Source organism: Bacillus rossius, chromosome 1 (assembly GCF_032445375.1).
Source record: "Bacillus rossius redtenbacheri isolate Brsri chromosome 1, Brsri_v3, whole genome shotgun sequence".
Lineage (NCBI taxonomy): Eukaryota > Metazoa > Arthropoda > Insecta > Phasmatodea > Bacillidae > Bacillus > Bacillus rossius.
In genome coordinates this window covers 306,855,498-306,875,611 of record NC_086330.1, presented here as the reverse complement: position 1 = coordinate 306,875,611, position 20,114 = coordinate 306,855,498, and the positions used below count along the sequence as shown (strand labels likewise).

The following is a 20,114-nucleotide window of genomic DNA, read 5'->3' as shown; positions in this document are numbered from 1 at the left end:
CACAAAAGTCGTTTTACATTAAAAACCACGAAATTCCTGATAGAGGCTTAAGCATCCTTAACTCAAGCCTCAGTTAAGCCTCTATCAGGATGTGACCTTGACCTTGACCTTGACCCCGACGGCCATTTTGGATCCGCCATCTTGGATGACGTAATTTTGTTTTCTCGAACATTACGGCAATGTGTTTTCCGTCATATTGGATGATGACGTCACCGTTTCAATTTTCGTTACGTCCGCCATCTTGAAAATCCATAATATTTATGTTAGAAAATCGGGAAAAATTTTAAAAATCATTAAAAAATTTAAATAATCGAATTAAATAATAATCTTAAAAACCACTGTTGCAGTTATCGTTACGGTAGCCATCTTGGATTATATAAATGTTGCATATTTCGTTACACCCGCCATCTTGGTTGAGTACCATGTCATTCTTACACTTTATGTTACGACCGCCATATTGGATCCTATTAATGTTGCAATTATCGTTATGGTCGCCATCTTGAAATTTAGACGCCATCTTGGAAATCCGTAATTTTTATGTTAGAAAATCGGGAAAAATTCCAAAATTCATCAAAAAATTAACTTTATATAATTCTTATTGATTATATCGATTCCCGTCCTTGGTTCGAAACCGGTAAAGGCAAAAAAAAACATCAGATCCTTCCTCCACAGAAGCCACCTACAGTCTGACCTACCACCACCAATAACAAGGTATTTACCATCAGCTGGTATGACGTCATGTCAGTCATCTTGTCTTTGTCCGCTGGAGGCCGTCATCTTGTTTTCGTCTGCTAGAGTGTGCTGACGACATGTTAGTATAATGTTCTGTTCACCATAACTTTGATCTCTTATATTGACATTGAACTTTGTCATTGACCTTGAACTTTGACATTGACCTTGAACTTCGACCTTGACCTTGAACTTCGACCTTGACCTTGAACTTTGATCTTTACCTTGAAATTTGACCTTGACCTTGATCTTTGACCTTGACCTTGATCTTTGACTTTGACCTTGACGCCCATCATGGATTCGTCATTTTATGTTCAGTACATGTTACCAGGAGCTACCACATGCTAGTGGTCATTGCCAACATCTTGTTTTCGTCTGCTGGAGGGGTAACCATATTGTGTGTACTCGTCTTACCATCATGTTAGTTTTATTCTAACCTGTTACAGTGCAATAATCATTTATTATTACCGTGGTGCCCGCCATCTTGAAATTTGGCCGCCATATTGAAATCATGTAATTATTTAGCTAGAAATGCGGGAAAAATTCCAAAATTCATCAAAAATATCACTCATTAATTTACATATTGAATCGATGGATCCCTGTCCACGGTTCGATTCTTGACCAGTGACAGTTGTAACTAAATATTAAATAAATTTTAGATTCTGTTTTCCATTATCTTTCACAGAGTTTATTAATCATTCGCTCTACGAAAATCAACTCAAGTCAATATTCCTCACCAACGAATTAATACAGTACCGCTATGCATTACATGAAAGTCTAATTTTTCAATAATCGGAATAACCTATAAGCCGTTCATGTACAAAGCCACACATATAGATCAATTGTCTTCAGTCCATGAGACCAAGTCATGTCATTATCAGACGTATAGGCTAGAAATTTCAGGACCGCATAACCTTCGTCGTTATCTAATTATATACAATTAATCCATCTTGACATTTTTTATACATACTAAGGGACTAAGTGACCTTGAAAAATATTTTAGTAACACCAAGAGGTTTTAAACTAGTAAATATTCAATCACTACATTTTGTACTACGCGCAATCAACAAAAGGGAAGCACCGACAACGTAAAGGCAGCACAAACAACGAAAAGACAGCAGCGACAACGAAAAGACAGAACATTTGGAACCACCGACAAGTAAAAGGCAGCACCGCCATCGAAAAGGCAACTCAATTGGAAGCACCGACAACGAAAAGGTAGCACCGCCAACGAAAAGGCAGCTCATTTATCATTGGCTCCAATATTCATCGGCTCCAATATTCATCACCTCCAATATTCATTGGCTCCAATATTCATCGGCTCCAATATTCATCGACTCCAATATTCATTGGCTCCAATATTCATGGGCTCCAATTGCTCCAAATGCTCCAATATTCATTGGCTCCAATATTCATTGCTTCCAATACTCATCGGCTCCAATATTCATTGGCTCCAATATTCATGGGCTCCAATATTCATTGGCTCCAATTGCTCCAAATGCTCCAATATTCAACGGCTCCAATATTCAACGGTTCCAATATTCATCGGCTCCAATATTCATTGGCTCCAATATTCATCGGCTCCAATATTCATCGGCTTCAATATTCATCGGCTCCAATATTCATCGGCTCCAATATTCATCGGCTCCAATATACATCGGCTCCAATATTCATCGACTCCAATATTCATTGGCTCCAATATTCATTGGCTCCAATATTCATTGACTCCAATATTCATTGTCTCCAATACTCATCGGCTCCAATATTCATTGGCTCCAATATTCATGGGCTCCAATATCAATTGGCTCCAATTGCTCCAAATGCCCTAATATTCATTGACTCCAATATTCATTGGTTCCAATATTAATCGGCTCCAATATTCATTGGCTCCATTATTCATTGGCTCCAATATTCATTGGCTCCAATATTCATCGGCTCCAATATTCATCGGCTCCAATATTCATCGGCTTCAATATTCATCGGCTCCAATATTCATCGGCTCCAATATTCATCGGCTCCAATATTCATCGGCTCCAATATTCATCGACTCCAATATTCATTGGCTCCAATATTCATGGGCTCCAATATCAATTGGCTCCAATTGCTCCAAATGCTTCAATATTCATTGGCTCCATTAATTTGCTCACTCCAATATTCATTGGCTCCAAAAGGCTCCACCAGTCTTTTGACTCCAACAGTCTTTTTGCTCCTATATTCATTGGCTTCATTATTAATTGTCTCCAATATTCGTTGGCTCCAATATTCATTGGATACAATATTCATTGTCTTCATCAGTCATTGACACTAACAGTATTTTGGTTCCAAAAGTCTTTTGACTCCAAATATATTTGGCTAGAATTCTTCGAGTCTAAGAGACTATGAGGCCACATGGCTACGAGTCTTAAATGATCTAGCTGGTTACAAGTTATACATGGCTCGTGAGGCTACAGAGCTACGAAACCTCTAGAAAACGAGTTTACGTGACTGTGTGGATACAGGAATACAAGTCTACATGACTACTTGACTACGAAGCTACGTAGCTTCAAGTCTACGAGGCTCCAATGCATCATGACTACGAGACTACGACTCATGAGGTTACGAGACTATGCGATTGCAAGTCTTCAAGGTTACATGATCGCGAGGCTATAGGACTACGAAGCTTCCAGAACGCATGGTTACGAGACTGCATGTCTAATTGGCCGCGCGGCTACGAAACTTCATGTCTCTAACTGTCTACAATAGCACTATTCAGTGGCGAGAGTTAATTTATCTCATGCAAAATATCCTGTTTAAAGTAGTGTCGATTATTATCATCTGATGACATCACGTGTTGCTTGCAGGTAAATAATATTTATTTCTTTTATGCGGGATGCGGGATGCTCACTATCGATCGCAATAGAACGATGGCTTCGATAGGCTCTATGGAAAAGGAATTTTGTTCTTCCAGTAAGTGTTTCACAGATTTCCCAAAGCATATTATTAATTTGACTGAGTAATGATATTTTTTTAAATTCCACCTGATAAAAATATTGCAAGTTTTGATTTAGTAGCAGAAAGTAACGAATTAAATGTAACTCCAAATAAAATGTCATGTCTCATTAGACAAAAAAAAAAAGCCATGCAGAGAGCGGTTTCTCAGAATAGTCAGAAGCACTTGAAGAAACCACAGGAATGATCGCAAAAACACGGGGAAAATTATCAAAATATTGACAAGAATAATCAGGAGCACACAGAGAAAACCATCATAATATTGGCAAGAAATATCAGGACCTCACGGAGATAACCACCATAATATTAACCAGATTAATCAGAAGCACTCAGAGAAAACCGCCACACGTTTTCTTTGTTATCATAAAATAAAAAAATTAAAAATTAAAAATAAAATAAATTAAAAATTTATAACAAAAAAAAATTACAAAAAATACATAAAATTCTGGCTTGTACTAGAACTCTATCTTTGCTCATCAATGATAAGTTTACAAGCTCGCAGAATCTATTTATGTTTTTTTTGTAATTTTTTTTTGTTATAAATTTTTAATTTATTTTATTTTTAATTTTTAATTTTTTTATTTTATGATAACAAAGAAAACGTGTGGCGGTTTTCTCTGAGTGCTTCTGATTAATCTGGTTAATATTATGGTGGTTATCTCCGTGAGGTCCTGATATTTCTTGCCAATATTATGATGGTTTTCTCTGTGTGCTCCTGATTATTCTTGTCAATATTTTGATAATTTTCCCCGTGTTTTTGCGATCATTCCTGTGGTTTCTTCAAGTGCTTCTGACTATTCTGAGAAACCGCTCTCTGCATGGCTTTTTTTTTTTGTCTAATGAGACATGACATTTTATTTGGAGTTACATTTAATTCGTTACTTTCTGCTACTAAATCAAAACTTGCAATATTTTTATCAGGTGGAATTTAAAAAAATATCATTACTCAGTCAAATTAATAATATGCTTTGGGAAATCTGTGAAACACTTACTGGAAGAACAAAATTCCTTTTCCATAGAGCCTATCGAAGCCATCGTTCTATTGCGATCGATAGTGAGCATCCCGCATCCCGCATAAAAGAAATAAATATTATTTACCTGCAAGCAACACGTGATGTCATCAGATGATAATAATCGACACTACTTTAAACAGGATATTTTGCATGAGATAAATTAACTCTCGCCACTGAATAGTGCTATTGTAGACAGTTAGAGACATGAAGTTTCGTAGCCGCGCGGCCAATTAGACATGCAGTCTCGTAACCATGCGTTCTGGAAGCTTCGTAGTCCTATAGCCTCGCGATCATGTAACCTTGAAGACTTGCAATCGCATAGTCTCGTAACCTCATGAGTCGTAGTCTCGTAGTCATGATGCATTGGAGCCTCGTAGACTTGAAGCTACGTAGCTTCGTAGTCAAGTAGTCATGTAGACTTGTATTCCTGTATCCACACAGTCACGTAAACTCGTTTCTAGAGGTTTCGTAGCTCTGTAGCCTCACGAGCCATGTATAACTTGTAACCAGCTAGATCATTTTAGACTCGTAGCCATGTGGCCTCATAGTCTCTTAGACTCGAAGAATTCTAGCCAAATATATTTGGAGTCAAAAGACTTTTGGAACCAAAAGACTGTTAGTGTCAATGACTGATGAAGACAATGAATATTGTATCCAATGAATATTGGAGCCAACGAATATTGGAGACAATTAATAATGAAGCCAATGAATATAGGAGCAAAAAGACTGTTGGAGTCAAAAGACTGGTGGAGCCTTTTGCAGCCAATGAATATTGGAGTGAGCAAATTAATGGAGCCAATAAATATTGAAGCATTTGGAGCAATTGGAGCCAATTGATATTGGAGCCCATGAATATTGGAGCCAATGAATATTGGAGTCGATGAATATTGGAGCCGATGAATATTGGAGCCGATGAATATTGGAGCCGATGAATATTGGAGCCGATGAATATTGGAGCCAATGAATATTGGAGCCAATGAATAATGGAGCCAATGAATATTGGAGCCGATAATTATTGGAACCAATGAATATTGGAGTCAATGAATATTAGGGCATTTGGAGCAATTGGAGCCAATTGATATTGGAGCCCATGAATATTGGAGCCAATGAATATTGGAGCCAATGAATATTGGAGCCGATGAGTATTGGAGACAATGAATATTGGAGCCAATGAATATTGGAGCCAATGAATATTGGAGCCAATGAATATTGGAGCCAATGAATATTGGAGTCGATGAATATTGGAGCCTATGTATATTGGAGCCGATGAATATTGGAGCCGATGAATATTGGAGCCGATGAATATTGAAGCCGATGAATATTGGAGCCGATGAATATTGGAGCCAATGAATATTGGAGCCGATGAATATTGGAACCGTTGAATATTGGAGCCGTTGAATATTGGAGCATTTGGAGCAATTGGAACCAATGAATATTGGAGCCCATGAATATTGGAGCCAATGAATATTGGAGCCGATGAGTATTGGAACCAATGAATATTGGAGCATTTGGAGCAATTAGAGCCCATGAATATTGGAGCCAATGAATATTGGATTCGATGAATATTGGAGCCGATGAATATTGGAGCCAATGAATATTGGAGGTGATGAATATTGGAGCCGATGAATATTGGAGCCGATGAATATTGGAGCCAATGATAAATGAGCTGCCTTTTCGTTGGCGGTGCTACCTTTTCGTTGTCGGTGCTTCCAATTGAGTTGCCTTTTCGATGGCGGTGCTGCCTTTTACTTGTCGGTGGTTCCAAATGTTCTGTCTTTTCGTTGTCGCTGCTGTCTTTTCGTTGTTTGTGCTGCCTTTACGTTGTCGGTGCTTCCCTTTTGTTGATTGCGCGTAGTACAAAATGTAGTGATTGAATATTTACTAGTTTAAAACCTCTTGGTGTTACTAAAATATTTTTCAAGGTCACTTAGTCCCTTAGTATGTATAAAAAATGTCAAGATGGATTAATTGTATATAATTAGATAACGACGAAGGTTATGCGGTCCTGAAATTTCTAGCCTATACGTCTGATAATGACATGACTTGGTCTCATGGACTGAAGACAATTGATCTATATGTGTGGCTTTGTACATGAACGGCTTATAGGTTATTCCGATTATTGAAAAATTAGACTTTCATGTAATGCATAGCGGTACTGTATTAATTCGTTGGTGAAGAATATTGACTTGAGTTGATTTTCGTAGAGCGAATGATTAATAAACTCTGTGAAAGATAATGGAAAACAGAATCTAAAATTTATTTAATATTTAGTTACAACTGTCACTGGTCAAGAATCGAACCGTGGACAGGGATCCATCGATTCAATATGTAAATTAATGAGTGATATTTTTGATGAATTTTGGAATTTTTCCCGCATTTCTAGCTAAATAATTACATGATTTCAATATGGCGGCCAAATTTCAAGATGGCGGGCACCACGGTAATAATAAATGATTACTGCACTGTAACAGGTTAGAATAAAACTAACATGATGGTAAGATGAGTACACACAATATGGTTACCCCTCCAGCAGACGAAAACAAGATGTTGGCAATGACCACTAGCATGTGGTAGCTCCTGGTAACATGTACTGAACATAAAATGACGAATCCATGATGGGCGTCAAGGTCAAAGTCAAAGATCAAGGTCAAGGTCAAAGATCAATGTCAAGGTCAAATTTCAAGGTAAAGGTCAAAGTTCAAGGTCAAGGTCGAAGTTCAAGGTCAAGGTCAAATTTCAAGGTCAAGGTCAAAGTTCAAGGTCAATGACAAAGTTCAATGTCAATATAAGAGATCAAAGTTATGGTGAACAGAACATTATACTAACATGTCGTCAGCACACTCTAGCAGACGAAAACAAGATGACGGCCTCCAGCGGACAAAGACAAGATGACTGACATGACGTCATACCAGCTGATGGTAAATACCTTGTTATTGGTGGTGGTAGGTCAGACTGTAGGTGGCTTCTGTGGAGGAAGGATCTGATGTTATTTTTTTTTTGCCTTCACCGGTTTCGAACCAAGGACGGGAATCAGTGGCGAGGCGTGAGGTTTACATGAGGGGAAGCAATAACTCCGTTCACACCAAAACATGATGAGGTTGGGGGGGGGGGTCTGGGGGCCCTCCGCCGGGAAAATATGGATTTCAAGGTAAAAAGTGGTGCTATTTAAGTAGTTTTCTTAACTGAACATTGACTATTCCACAGGTAGAAAAATTGACATTTTTTTTAAATACATTATTTTTGAAAAATAATGATTGACTTACATTATTCTGATAGTAAAATACCTACTTTACATTACTTATATACTAAGTGGGAGTGTAGTATCATCGTACGCCCACAAATCCCCCACGCACTGCCAGCCAACAGCCCGCGGGAGAGATGCGCGCGCCCCGAGAGACGACCGCCGACTGAAACGCGACATCGCCACCTGCCGTGCCGAACTGTACCGGACATAGCCGAAGCAGTCGGCGGAAAAATTCCGTCTGCTTCGGCCATGTTCGCTCCAGTTCGGCAAGAAAGCGTTACCTTCGTAGCTTCTACCGCGTATTTTTCCAGCCAATCCCCTCCCTGAACCTTTGTACCATGCCACCCTCCTTCCGAAAGGAAACTACTGCGGCAGCCTTCCTGCTGAAAGCGATCCTACCAGCGCTTCTAAACCTAGCAACGCTTCTAAAACAGCATGTTTTTGTGTCAACGAGTTCTTTTTTTATAGCGCACAGCGCACAGTATTGGGTCCCAAGAAGATAGTGTAAAAAATACATACACCTAACTGCACGATCCAAAGTAAAATACTATTCTGAATAAAATATTTATTTAAAAAATACAATGTCTGGAAACTGCCTGGGCAAGCACTGCTTGCCTTGCTTGCCCTGACGAGACGCCACTGACGGGAATCGATATAATCAATAAGAATTATATAAAGTTAATTTTTTGATGAATTTTGGAATTTTTCCCGATTTTCTAACATAAAAATTACGGATTTCCAAGATGGCGTCTAAATTTCAAGATGGCGACCATAACGATAATTGCAACATTAATAGGATCCAATATGGCGGTCGTAACATAAAGTGTAAGAATGACATGGTACTCAACCAAGATGGCGGGTGTAACGAAATATGCAACATTTATATAATCCAAGATGGCTACCGTAACGATAACTGCAACAGTGGTTTTTAAGATTATTATTTAATTCGATTATTTAAATTTTTTAATGATTTTTAAAATTTTTCCCGATTTTCTAACATAAATATTATGGATTTTCAAGATGGCGGACGTAACGAAAATTGCAACGGTGACGTCATCATCCAATATGACGGAAAACACATTGCCGTAATGTTCGAGAAAACAAAATTACGTCATCCAAGATGGCGGATCCAAAATGGCCGTCGGGGTCAAGGTCAAGGTCAAGGTCACATCCTGATAGAGGCTTAACTGAGGCTTGAGTTAAGGATGCTTAAGCCTCTATCAGGAATTTCGTGGTTTTTAATGTAAAACGACTTTTGTGGTTTTTCGAAATCCTAATTTTTCCTCGAAACGGGAATTTTTCCCCTCGAAAACAGGAAATTTTTTCTTAAAAAGGGATTTTTTGAGTCATTTTGAGTCATTTTTGAGGAATTTCGAGGAATTTTTGAGTCCAAGATGGCCGCCGTGACGTCACAATCCAAGATGGCGGGTGTCACCACAGTCACCACAGCCTGAAGCCTGGCGCAGCTCCGGCTATCCTATACTACTGGTATGAGGCTTTTTTTAGCACCTCTTTCAAATAAATTATAAATATACATTGCTTCAGGTATGAACAGGCTACAATTTATTTTTAAAAAATTTTAATATTTTAAAATGAATTACTAAAATGCAGCTTTAAACAAATATTTAAATTTGAACGCAAAGATAACTGATACAGTTTGAGAAACAAAATATATGTGCGAATATTCGGGTTGCGCACATTGAGCAGGAAGTAAATTTCCTATCAAGTGGTAAACTTGTCCATTTATCTTTAATGTTGGCATAAAATTCCCCACGCGAGTTTCTTTGGCACCAAATAAGTCATTTGAAATAGAGTATTATATTGTCTTGTATGACTTAAAAACTGGTTTGAGCCTGAATGTATAACTAATAATCATTCTTTCAAAACTGGTGTTGGTTCCGGATTTTTAGGGAAATTTAATTTACCGCTGCTGCAAAATAAACAGGGCGCTTCATTTTTCCAATTATATGCTTGGCAATTGTTGCAAATATTATTCATTCTCCCAATTTCAACGTCGTTTATCTCAGAATAATCTACATTAGAGTCATAAACAAAGGCCAAGTTTTGTAATTTGTTTCGATACGTGCTCTAATAACATTTGACCTCACTCGTTGGGTTAAACGTTGTGAACGTTTAACGCTTGATTCGAACACAGTTTGCGGAAGTTCGTACATTCTGTTCAGTCAAATGCTGAGAACGTTCAGCACTCGATTTCCTAAGCCGGTTTTGTTTGGTAATGTTACTTTGACTGTCCAACCTATTCATAATCACGCAAAAGTCTCAGATGCTTTGATGTTGCAAACTGCCGAGAAAGCTGAGATTTTCGTGGAGGCATTTTGAATTAAACAAAATAACCAAAAATATAAAAAATCAACTATATATTTCACTTGAACTGTTTTCTTGGCAGATTAATATTAAATTTATCAACACAATCAAACGCTACGAACGTTCAAGACTCGATAACCTATTCATACGCTCGTCTTCCGTTTCATTTTCACGCTAAAGTCTCAAACTCTTTTATGTAATAACCATATAATTAAAACAGAAAAAAATCAGCTATTTATTTTACTTAAAGAACTGTTTTCTTGCAGAAGAATATTAACGTTTGTCAACACAATTTGAAGGAAAAAATTATGATAGCAATATCAGCTTTCTTTTTGTAAAGAAAATTATTTATACTAATATATCTATGGAACTACCAGTATTGTTTCCCACGTCCCACCGCACCACGCTATGACGTCGTTTTCACTTAGCGTTCTTTCTGACATTATTTTTGTTTGGCTCCTAAGAGTCGTAGCGTGATGTTAATAGCCGCTATCAAATGCGAAAAGGTTTTTTTTTTAATCCGACCGGTAGTTCCAGAGATTAGCACGTTCAAACAAACGAACTCTCCAGCTTTATTATAGGTATTAGTATAGATTAACCAATAATAGTTTTCTCTAATTTTCTTCCGAACAGCTTAACTACAGTCGTTTATAAAAGCAGGTTATAACAGCTGATACAAATATAAACACACGTAATTCATATTGGTATGTGAAAATCAGGAAAAAAAGGGGGGGTTGTGAACGGCTTCACGTCTGACAGCTAATGGTCCATTCTTTATCCTTCCTTAGCTCTGTATTAAAAGTGAGTGTGAAAATTAAATTGCCGATACTTTTGTTATCCATAGAGGTCCATCTATAATACTTTTAAACAGATCTTTACTTCAAAGAAGAAGAAAAGATGCTGCCCGTGCGAAGCAGGGCACCACAGCTTGTATAAAATGTGTGCTCGGTCATGCCAATAATCGGTGCAGTTAACGTAAAACAGAAGTCACAGCCACGACCACGGGTCCAGTGTGCCGAGGTGTGATCCTCAGCCGGCCGCTAACCGCGGCGCACGCTACATTGCCCGACAAGGAAGAGTAGGGGGGGGGGGGGTGGCCTCGGGCGGGGAAAGTCCTCGTCATGACCTACTCAGCCTCGATCTTCTTAAGGCGTATTCACAGTTGGATTCGAACCAACTGATCAACTGACTCGCAACCACGTCTACTAAGTTCGTGTGCATGGGAGAGAAGTCGTGCGCATTGGAAGTAAATAGATATATTTTATTTCCGCTACGGACGCTTGTCGCAACAACCAATGAAAGCAGAACTGGGTTGAATTTCGGAGGGAGTTTTAACTTTGGAATTTGTTTATACTAATATTTCATAGTGTCAAGTAAATATCAAACTATACATAAAATATATAAAATTGCTTTGAAAATTAATCATCCCAATCGTCTGGAAAATGTCCCTAGCGATAAGTGTAAAAAAACCGATACCCTAACAAAATGTATCAAGGATTTTTTTTACTAAAAGGTTTAAATAAAACTAACTCAATTTTAAATTTTAAAATAAATATATGCTTGCAGAATGCTGGTAGGCTGCCGTGGAGTAATCACCAAATGCATGCATAAACATTTATTTACAAAAACAAACAATGTATGTCAAATAGGTATATGGTTAAACTTGATCGGCTAAAATGATTGCATTAGAATCGAACTGCGAACCGGGTGCCGACCCAGTGCTCATGAGCCGACATGAGGCTCGCCGGTCGCTGGAGTAGAACCAGCTGCCACAGTGAGCGGAGCACCGGTGCTCCCTGGACAGCCTCGCACTCTCGCCCGAGCGGCCAGCGTCTAGTCGCGTCCCACTGCCGCGGGATAGGCGGAGGATTGCCCCTCCGCTACAGTCCAGTGGTCGAAAAAGCAACACAGAGTATTAATTAAAAATAATAATAAAGAATACGACCTAATTCAGCCACCTGCCCAGAAGACAGAATAAAATAATAATTTTCTTAGATAAACTAATAACCAAAACAGTTACATTAATAATAGAGTTTTAGTAAAAGTGAAATTTAATATCAACCTAAAAAAAACACAACAAAACAAAGGGACCAAAGAATTCGGCAATGTGATGAAACATTAACAACATAAATAAACAAACGTAAAACAAAGGTGGCAACAGTTTGAAATAAACCACCTTCAATTGGACATTTGAGATTTCAAGCAATCGTAAAATGATATTATTCCAGTTTAATAAAATTGTGAGTGTCGGTATAAATATGTAAAAATTTAATTTTCCAGTGTGTTGTCTATTCATTAGTAGTACACCACACTGTTTTTCCCAATGCAAGCAGTCCACAATAACTGGCGGTGTACTCACAGAGAGGTGTGTTGTCGTTGCAGGGAAGATCAACTCCCTGTTCGGCGTGTGCGAGGCCCTCATGCCGCTGGCGTACGGGCCCATGTACAGCCTCGTGTACGCTTCCACCATGAAAACCGTGCCAGGCGCGTTCTTCCTACTGGGTGGGGCTCTCACGGCGCCCGCCGTCCTCATCTTCCTGTGAGTAGCCCTACTTCTTGCTATCCTCACCTTGCTCTGAGTCCTTCACTTGCCCGCCGTCCTCATCTTCCTGTGAGTAGTCCTACTTCTTGTTTTCCTCACCTTGCTCTGAGTCCTTCACTTACCCGCTGTCCTCATCTTCCTGTGAGTAGCCCTACTTCTTGTTTTCCTCACCTTGCTCTGAGTCCTTCACTTGCCCGCTGTCATCTTCCTGTGAGTAGCCCTACTTCTTGCTTTCCTCACCTTGCTCTGAGTCCTTCACTTGCCCGCTGTCCTCATCTTCCTGTGAGTAGCCCTACTTCTTGCTTTCCTCACCTTGCTCTGAGTCCTTCACTTGCCCGCTGTCCTCATCTTCCTGTGAGTAGCCCTACTTCTTGCTTTCCTCACCTTGCTCTGAGTCCTTCACTTGCCCGCTGTCCTCATCTTCCTGTGAGTAGTCTTACTTCTTGCTTTCCTCACCTTGCTCGGAGTCCTTTACTTGCCCGCTGTCCTCATCTTCCTGTGAGTAGTCCTACTTCTTGCTTTCCTCACCTTGCTCGGAGTCCTTTACTTGCCCGCTGTCCTCATCTTCCTGTGAGTAGTCCTACTTCTTGCTTTCCTCACCTTGCTCGGAGTCCTTCACTTGCCCGCTGTCCTCATCTTCCTGTGAGTAGCCCTACTTCTTGCTTTCCTCACCTTGCTCTGAGTCCTTCATTTGCTTGCTGTCCTCATCTTCCTGTGAGAATCTCACCTGTTTGCTTTCATCTTCCTCTGAGTCCTTCACTTGCTCGCTGTCCTCATCTTCCTGTGAGAATCCCACCTGTTTGCTTTCATCTTCCTCTGAGTCCTTCACTTGCTCGCTGTCCTAACCATCTTGTGAGAACACCAACTGCACTGTTATGATCTTCCTGTGAATACGCCACCTGCTTGCTTTCCTCGCCCTCCTCTGAGCCCTTCACCTGTCCGTGTCCACGCCTTCTCGTGAGAACTCCTACTGCACTGTCTTTATCTTCCTGTTAATATACCACCTGTACTGTCCTTATCTTCCCACCTAAACTTTGTCCTCATAGTTCTGAGAATAATCCACCCTTTTGCTGTCCTCGCCTTCTAGTGAGTAATCGTAGAACAGCTTGATTAAGCATGACTTTGGTTTAAGATGAACTCGGTCTTTTCTGGCTAATTTATTGGCAGCCTTGGGTTTGGAGGTGAAGTTGCATCTCGGTGTTGAATTTCACCAATGTTTCGTTTCAACATGCAGTAAGCAACTTCTGGTGATGCTAAGCACGGTGTTTATTACTTCAGTTAGTCGGCTGTCTTCTCCTTCTACCATGTGAAATTTAAAACGCTTACTAGTATTAATATTAATCAATAGTATTAATTATTATAATTAGTATTACTATTAATCAATCATTATTGATTAATTACTATTAATATTTTAATTTTTAATAACTTCGATAAACAATAAACCGACTGTAGATGGCATGACCACGACCCCAACTTTCTCCATTCAACAAGTTGTCTTCATTATTGTCTTATGTTATCTCTGGAAACTCTGCTCTTAGTTGCTGGTCAAAAACTCAAGCTACGGCCACACAGAGAGCTAAGCTCACTATGTTCGCGATGTTCGCTAAGTGAGCAAAATATAGCGAGCTGCATCTCAGGTGTCACTGGCCACACAAGCTATGTTCTCTATGTTAGCTTGTTGGCGATTCTGGCGACGTCACCGGGTGTTTGGTTCTCGGCTATTTTTCTAAACGTCACTGACTTCGCGCATGCGCAGATAAGCAAAAACATCTGTTTTTGCGCGAATTAGACTATACTTCTGCAGTTGCTTTTATTGAAGTTTAAATTTTCTCAGTATTGTGATTTAAGTAGTCATGTCAACGACAAATTTCATTGAAAGATTACGAAAATGTCCATGTTTATGGAATAAATCGATTAAATAATATATAAGGCAGGATATTCAGTACAATTCCTGGAATTTGATTTCCAAGGAATTATATCAAACTGAGTTGTATTAATTCTGAAATGATCCATAAACTTGGTTTCGTCCTCACAAACAACTGCTTCATCAGATGATGAAATTGTTCACATTCTTTTGTTTCTATATTAACTTCATGAACCCATTTCTTTTTACGTTTACATACTGTGAGAGCCATCAGAATATTATCACTGTCAGAATCATAATCGAATCCCACGGCATGCGTCTCTCCCATATCGCGAACTAGACTGATCTGTCTGGCCACCTGGCGCAGCGAAATAGCGAACATACCGAACATCGCGAACATAGCGTAGCTTTCCGTGTGGCATCGGTTTTAAGGTGAGAATAAAATACGTGTTTCCTACCTTTCCTTTTCCTGAATATATTTTCATAAAATTAAGTTAATAAAATGCTGAAATGTGAATTGACTTTATAAATTATTGTAGGGCCTAATCTATGATAAAGTACGAACAGTTGTCTTGGGTGATAGTTTTTCCTAAAAATTAGATAAAAATGGGAACAAACGTTGTTAAATGTAGTAAAATCATGCCTGTAATTTTAAGTAAATTATTGTGTCACAATAGGGCTCAGTTTAGGATGAATTTTAGAAATCCTAACCTTCTTTAAGAGTATAATCAACTTGGAGACAACCTGTCGCGATAAGCATGTCAGTTTTAATTAAGGTTGCAGTAAAAAGTCTGTGTCTTTATCATTTAAATAAAGTGTGAAACATGCTTGTACAGAAAGTTCTAACCAAAATAGTGTGGTGTGCCTACCATAAAAACGGGTAAAACCCTTGGCATTCTTGAGTGAGGGAATTCTGTGGACGTGTTTCCAAGTGTCCAAGTGTTTAGATTAGCCAGGTGTTTTTTTTTTTTTTTTTTAACTCACCATCGCCATGTTGCAACACATAAAACATTGAGGAAATGGTGCTTGACCATGCCTGTTCATTGATAAAAAGTAAGGAGTCTAATTTCTATCGTAAAACACAGCGACTGTAACAAAATACAGTCCTTTGAACCTGCTTCAGCAATGCAAACACTGCACTTAAAAATCCGATGTTCTGGGTGACCCACACACTTGGCACCATTGGCGCATACCATCAGCTGCACAAAATGCGGCTTCGCACAGTATCCATGTAGTAATGGTCACCCCTGATTGCCATCCTCCAAGCCGACCTTGCCTCGCGGCTCAGAGCTTAGCGTGATTGCTGGGCACGGTGGCAACATCGCTTTGAGAAGGAGCTTGCACATGTTGCGTTTATCTGCAAATCTCAGTTTTACTTTCTGCGGAAGTAACGAGGAGCGTGGGGAAGAAACTCTAATTACCGAGACTGGGACTTAGTTAAGTGAAGTAGTTTTGGGCCCGCCCACTAGATAGTAGCTCGCATAGCTACACTGAGTGTGAGAAGTAATGCATTAGCCATTATCAGGCAAATAAACCAGCGAAAATTAATTCACTATATTGTGGCAGCCGCATATTTTGTGGTGTGCATGCCAGAAAGTTTTACATCTCCTACTCATTTATTTAGAACATACTTTTTAGTTACAAAACAACACTAAGTGTTTTTCGCACAGTTTGAATCCATTTTTGTCTAAGAAATTAGTCGTTAAATAATTAAATTAACCTTATAAACCTAAAACCTTGGTTTTTTTACCTCCAGCCCGTGTTTTTATTTCCTAGTAATTATGGGCCCAACCAACAGATAGCGTCAAAAGTCGCGCGAAACATGATTTCAGTTTCCACTGTAGGAGACGCCCTTCTATATAACTCCCTCCTTGTTCTATGACGAGGAGTCATTCATACTTAATTTGTGCCAATTTCGAGACGTTGGGAACACGGGGGTTGTTGAGCTAAAATATTTGGGTGAATAATGCCTCGCGACTGTAGGATGGAGCGCGGGTGCCGAGTGGTAGCTGCCGGCGATGGGGCGCGTGTAGAGGCGGTGCGGCGGTGGCTGTGCAGGTGGATGTACAAGGTGCACAACCAGCTGGAGGCGGCCGAGCAGGCGCGCGCCAAGACGCTGGAGGACGGCGTCACCATGAGGGAGCGCGCGCCCGAGCAGAACGGCGGCGTCGAGAACCGCAGCTTCGTCAAGGACGGCGACGAGTGAGGCGGCGCTGGCCCCCGAGAGGAGACCGCGGGTGCAGACACGGTCCCGGGGACCGACACCCGGCGAGGGCCACCAGAGTGGGTTAGGGCCACTTGCCTGCAGGCTAGTTTCCACCAAACTTGCCGAAAACCCTTTCTTCGCCGAAATTAAAGACGCGCCGATTTCAAATACTAACGCATGCGGACGTCAACACGAGGTAAATTCTACTTGGGGGAAAAAATTGACATCAATGATGTATATTCTCTTAGATATTGTCCGTGTTAATGCAGGGTTGGTCAATTAATGTAATCTTCAAGTCTTATACACATCGGGGTACTCGACCACTGCAGAAAGGCCAGCGTGGCCTAGCAGATAAAATTCATACCATTCATCACATACAACAATGTACACATCTGCATCTTGCTTGATTCTGGCACATGTGTTGAGGCATCCTGTGTTCTTCTGCTAATACCAGGGAGGAATGTATGTGCCACTTTTAAACATATTACACTCGCAATGTTGTTCTACCAAATATAAACTCTTGGGGATATAAACAAAATTGTCAAGCCCAACTTCTATAACACAACACGCGTCAATACAATTCTAGTAACACGGCAGGTCGTATCTCAGCGACTGCGCCTATGCACACACAGAGCATTATTAGGAATCTACCAACTGTCGCAGTAACACTTGAGGGACAACTACACAATGAAGGGGGTGTGTATATTTTGATCGTGGTTCTATTTTAGTGGCCTCACATTTAGCTCATTTTAATCCAGTTTATGTCCAAAACACCAAGAGAATAATTGTTGCATTATTGTGCTGATTCTCAATAAGTATGGAACACTTGTTAGCTCTAGTTACATCAAATGTGTATGATTAGGTTGTAACAGCTACATACATCTATAATAATGATACCACACATAGTACAATCTGACAGTACATGTTGATTCAGGAGAGTTATTATGTAAAAAATCACCAATATTAGCATAAACATTTCGCTGTGATTGTTTACTAGTTTACTAGAAGAAAAGGCCAATAATGATTTGCAGAAATAAATCATATTAACATTTTCCACTAATGAAGAGTACTTGCACTACGTTATTTGGACTCCTTCACGAAAACCTAGTTTTAAACTTTCGTACCTGGTCCAATTAAGGCCTATTTGATTTCAATATTAAATATCACATATTCGTAAAATGTCAGTATCGGAAATGTGCGCTAAAAGTAAAGCGGTGAACGCTTTTAAGTACGATTAGTAACAGCTATCCACCTCAGCCTGTCATTGGGAGAGGGCATTGCGGCAGACTGCGTCATCCATCTTGGTCTCTGGTCCCTCGCCTGACTCCTCTTGATCCCCAAGTCCTCCTCTGACAACTCTTGGTCTCTGGTCCCTCGCCTGATGAAGAAGAAACCGTCCTATTGCGAGAGCCTGCCGACGGGACAGTATCACTGCGGAGAGTCGCGCAGACGGGTGACGAACTGACAAGAGTGGAAGTGAGTGTTCCTGATGTGCGGTGCGTGCGAGGAACTGCCCAGTTCGGAAAAGTTCTTGCACACTCGGTTGCTCATTCGTCTCTGAGACTCGCTCATGAATCCTATGTTGATGTAGGACTACCATGATTCACACTTGAGACATAGGTTTACGCTCAAAGAAAAAGAAAAGCAAAGTCTGGCTGCGTGCACCCATTTGTGTTGCAATTACTGAAAACGTTATTAATTCTTGTATTTGCCAGATAGGGGCGCAATTTGTCTAGTGATACATGGTAATCCACGATATAGCGAACTGTGTTATATCGGGCTTCTTCTGTAGTTAATTTACAGTTTGTATAAACCCAAAACCATTACTTATTTTACTTTTCTGTTGCATGGTATTAGCTCTTATTTAGAAACAAAAAAAAACATTATACAGATTCTGATTTTTAACTATTTATCGAAGAGCTCGGTCTATAGTTTATGTGTATTTTCTAAATATATTTTGTGTTCATTTATTTTTGATTCCCAACTAAACTAGTAAATTGTCTCTAATTGTAAACTGGTACTTGACATGCCTTTTTATGTGCAACTGCCCGATTCCTGACCATATAACACTTGCTGAAGTACCAGGCATTGCCAAGGCTTTATACAGAATAAATAGGTTCTATTTGCTAGTTTTTCGAAATTTCAGAGATATAGTATTTTTTTTTTTTTTAATATTTTTATCGTAAAGTGTACAAAATTTTATCGAGAAGTACCGAAATTCTTCTAAAAGAGGTGGGAATTGGGAATGATGGGTGGTTTCTCGAAATTGTTAACCTTCCTCTTGTCTTGAAGGTCGAGTGTGCAGAATTTCATCAAGCTCGGAATAAAACTGTAGATTAGTATAAAAACAAAACAAAAACGAACAGAATCTCATCTTTATGTACATAGATTCATGTACCGAGCATCTGTGGACATTTCCGGGGCGCTAAAAAAAGAAGTGCATTCTTCTTGCTGGGACATGTTCGATTCGGTGTTTCGCACCAAGGCACTGTGGTTCATACAAACATTTATAAGTAGCGTGTCAAGCCGTGGTTGGAGAGGTAATGAGTTCCTGAGAAAGTATTTATATATATATATTAAACGACTGTTTATGATCCAGAGCTGGCTCAGTAGAGACGAGAGAGCGAGTGCGCAGTATCGGACCTGACTTCCTGCTGAGCTGGCTTCACGCAGAACAAAATTCACACACAAGGACGTGTTTTTCAATAGTCTCCATAGAGGGAAAAAATTTATGAATTTTGTATATATTTCTTAAACTCCCTAAGCTTGTATCGTTAAATATAAATACTTATTGTTAAGTATTTGTATTCAATGCTTGTATTTCACTTGTTGATTGCTTATTATTTATAAACTGTTTTAATCACTTGAAATAAGTGTAGTTGTTTTGTAAATTGCAAAATATATGTAACTGAGGTGAAAATTAAAGTAAATGTTTCATAGAATATTTTGTGATGGTATTATATGTCAAACCTTTCTATGGTAATATGAATACGACGAAATTAGTGCTATATTTAAAATAAAATAAAAAACATTAAGTAAGTGAGCAAAGATACAAACAAGTATGTAGGCACACATTCTGGAAAAAATTCCAGTGCTCTTCCAACAATGTACCCCTGTTACTGGTGGCTCTTTGTCGGATAAGATTGACACAGGATACCTTTATTAATCTTGATGTTTCGTCGACAGCCATAATTTCAGAGACG

General features: G+C 39.5%; 1 protein-coding gene across 1 annotated transcript in view; it reads left to right on the top strand.

Moving 5' to 3' along the window:
- LOC134527869 (probable peptidoglycan muropeptide transporter SLC46) overlaps positions 1 to 19,860 on the top strand; it is a 104,248-nt gene extending 84,388 nt beyond the window's left edge. The window contains exons 8-9 of the mRNA XM_063360850.1: positions 12,682 to 12,838; positions 16,764 to 19,860. Of these exons, the coding sequence (XP_063216920.1) occupies positions 12,682 to 12,838; positions 16,764 to 16,911 (305 nt within the window). The 3' untranslated portion in view covers positions 16,912 to 19,860. The remainder of the gene's footprint in view (positions 1 to 12,681; positions 12,839 to 16,763) is intronic.
- The last annotated feature ends 254 nt before the right edge of the window (positions 19,861 to 20,114 follow it).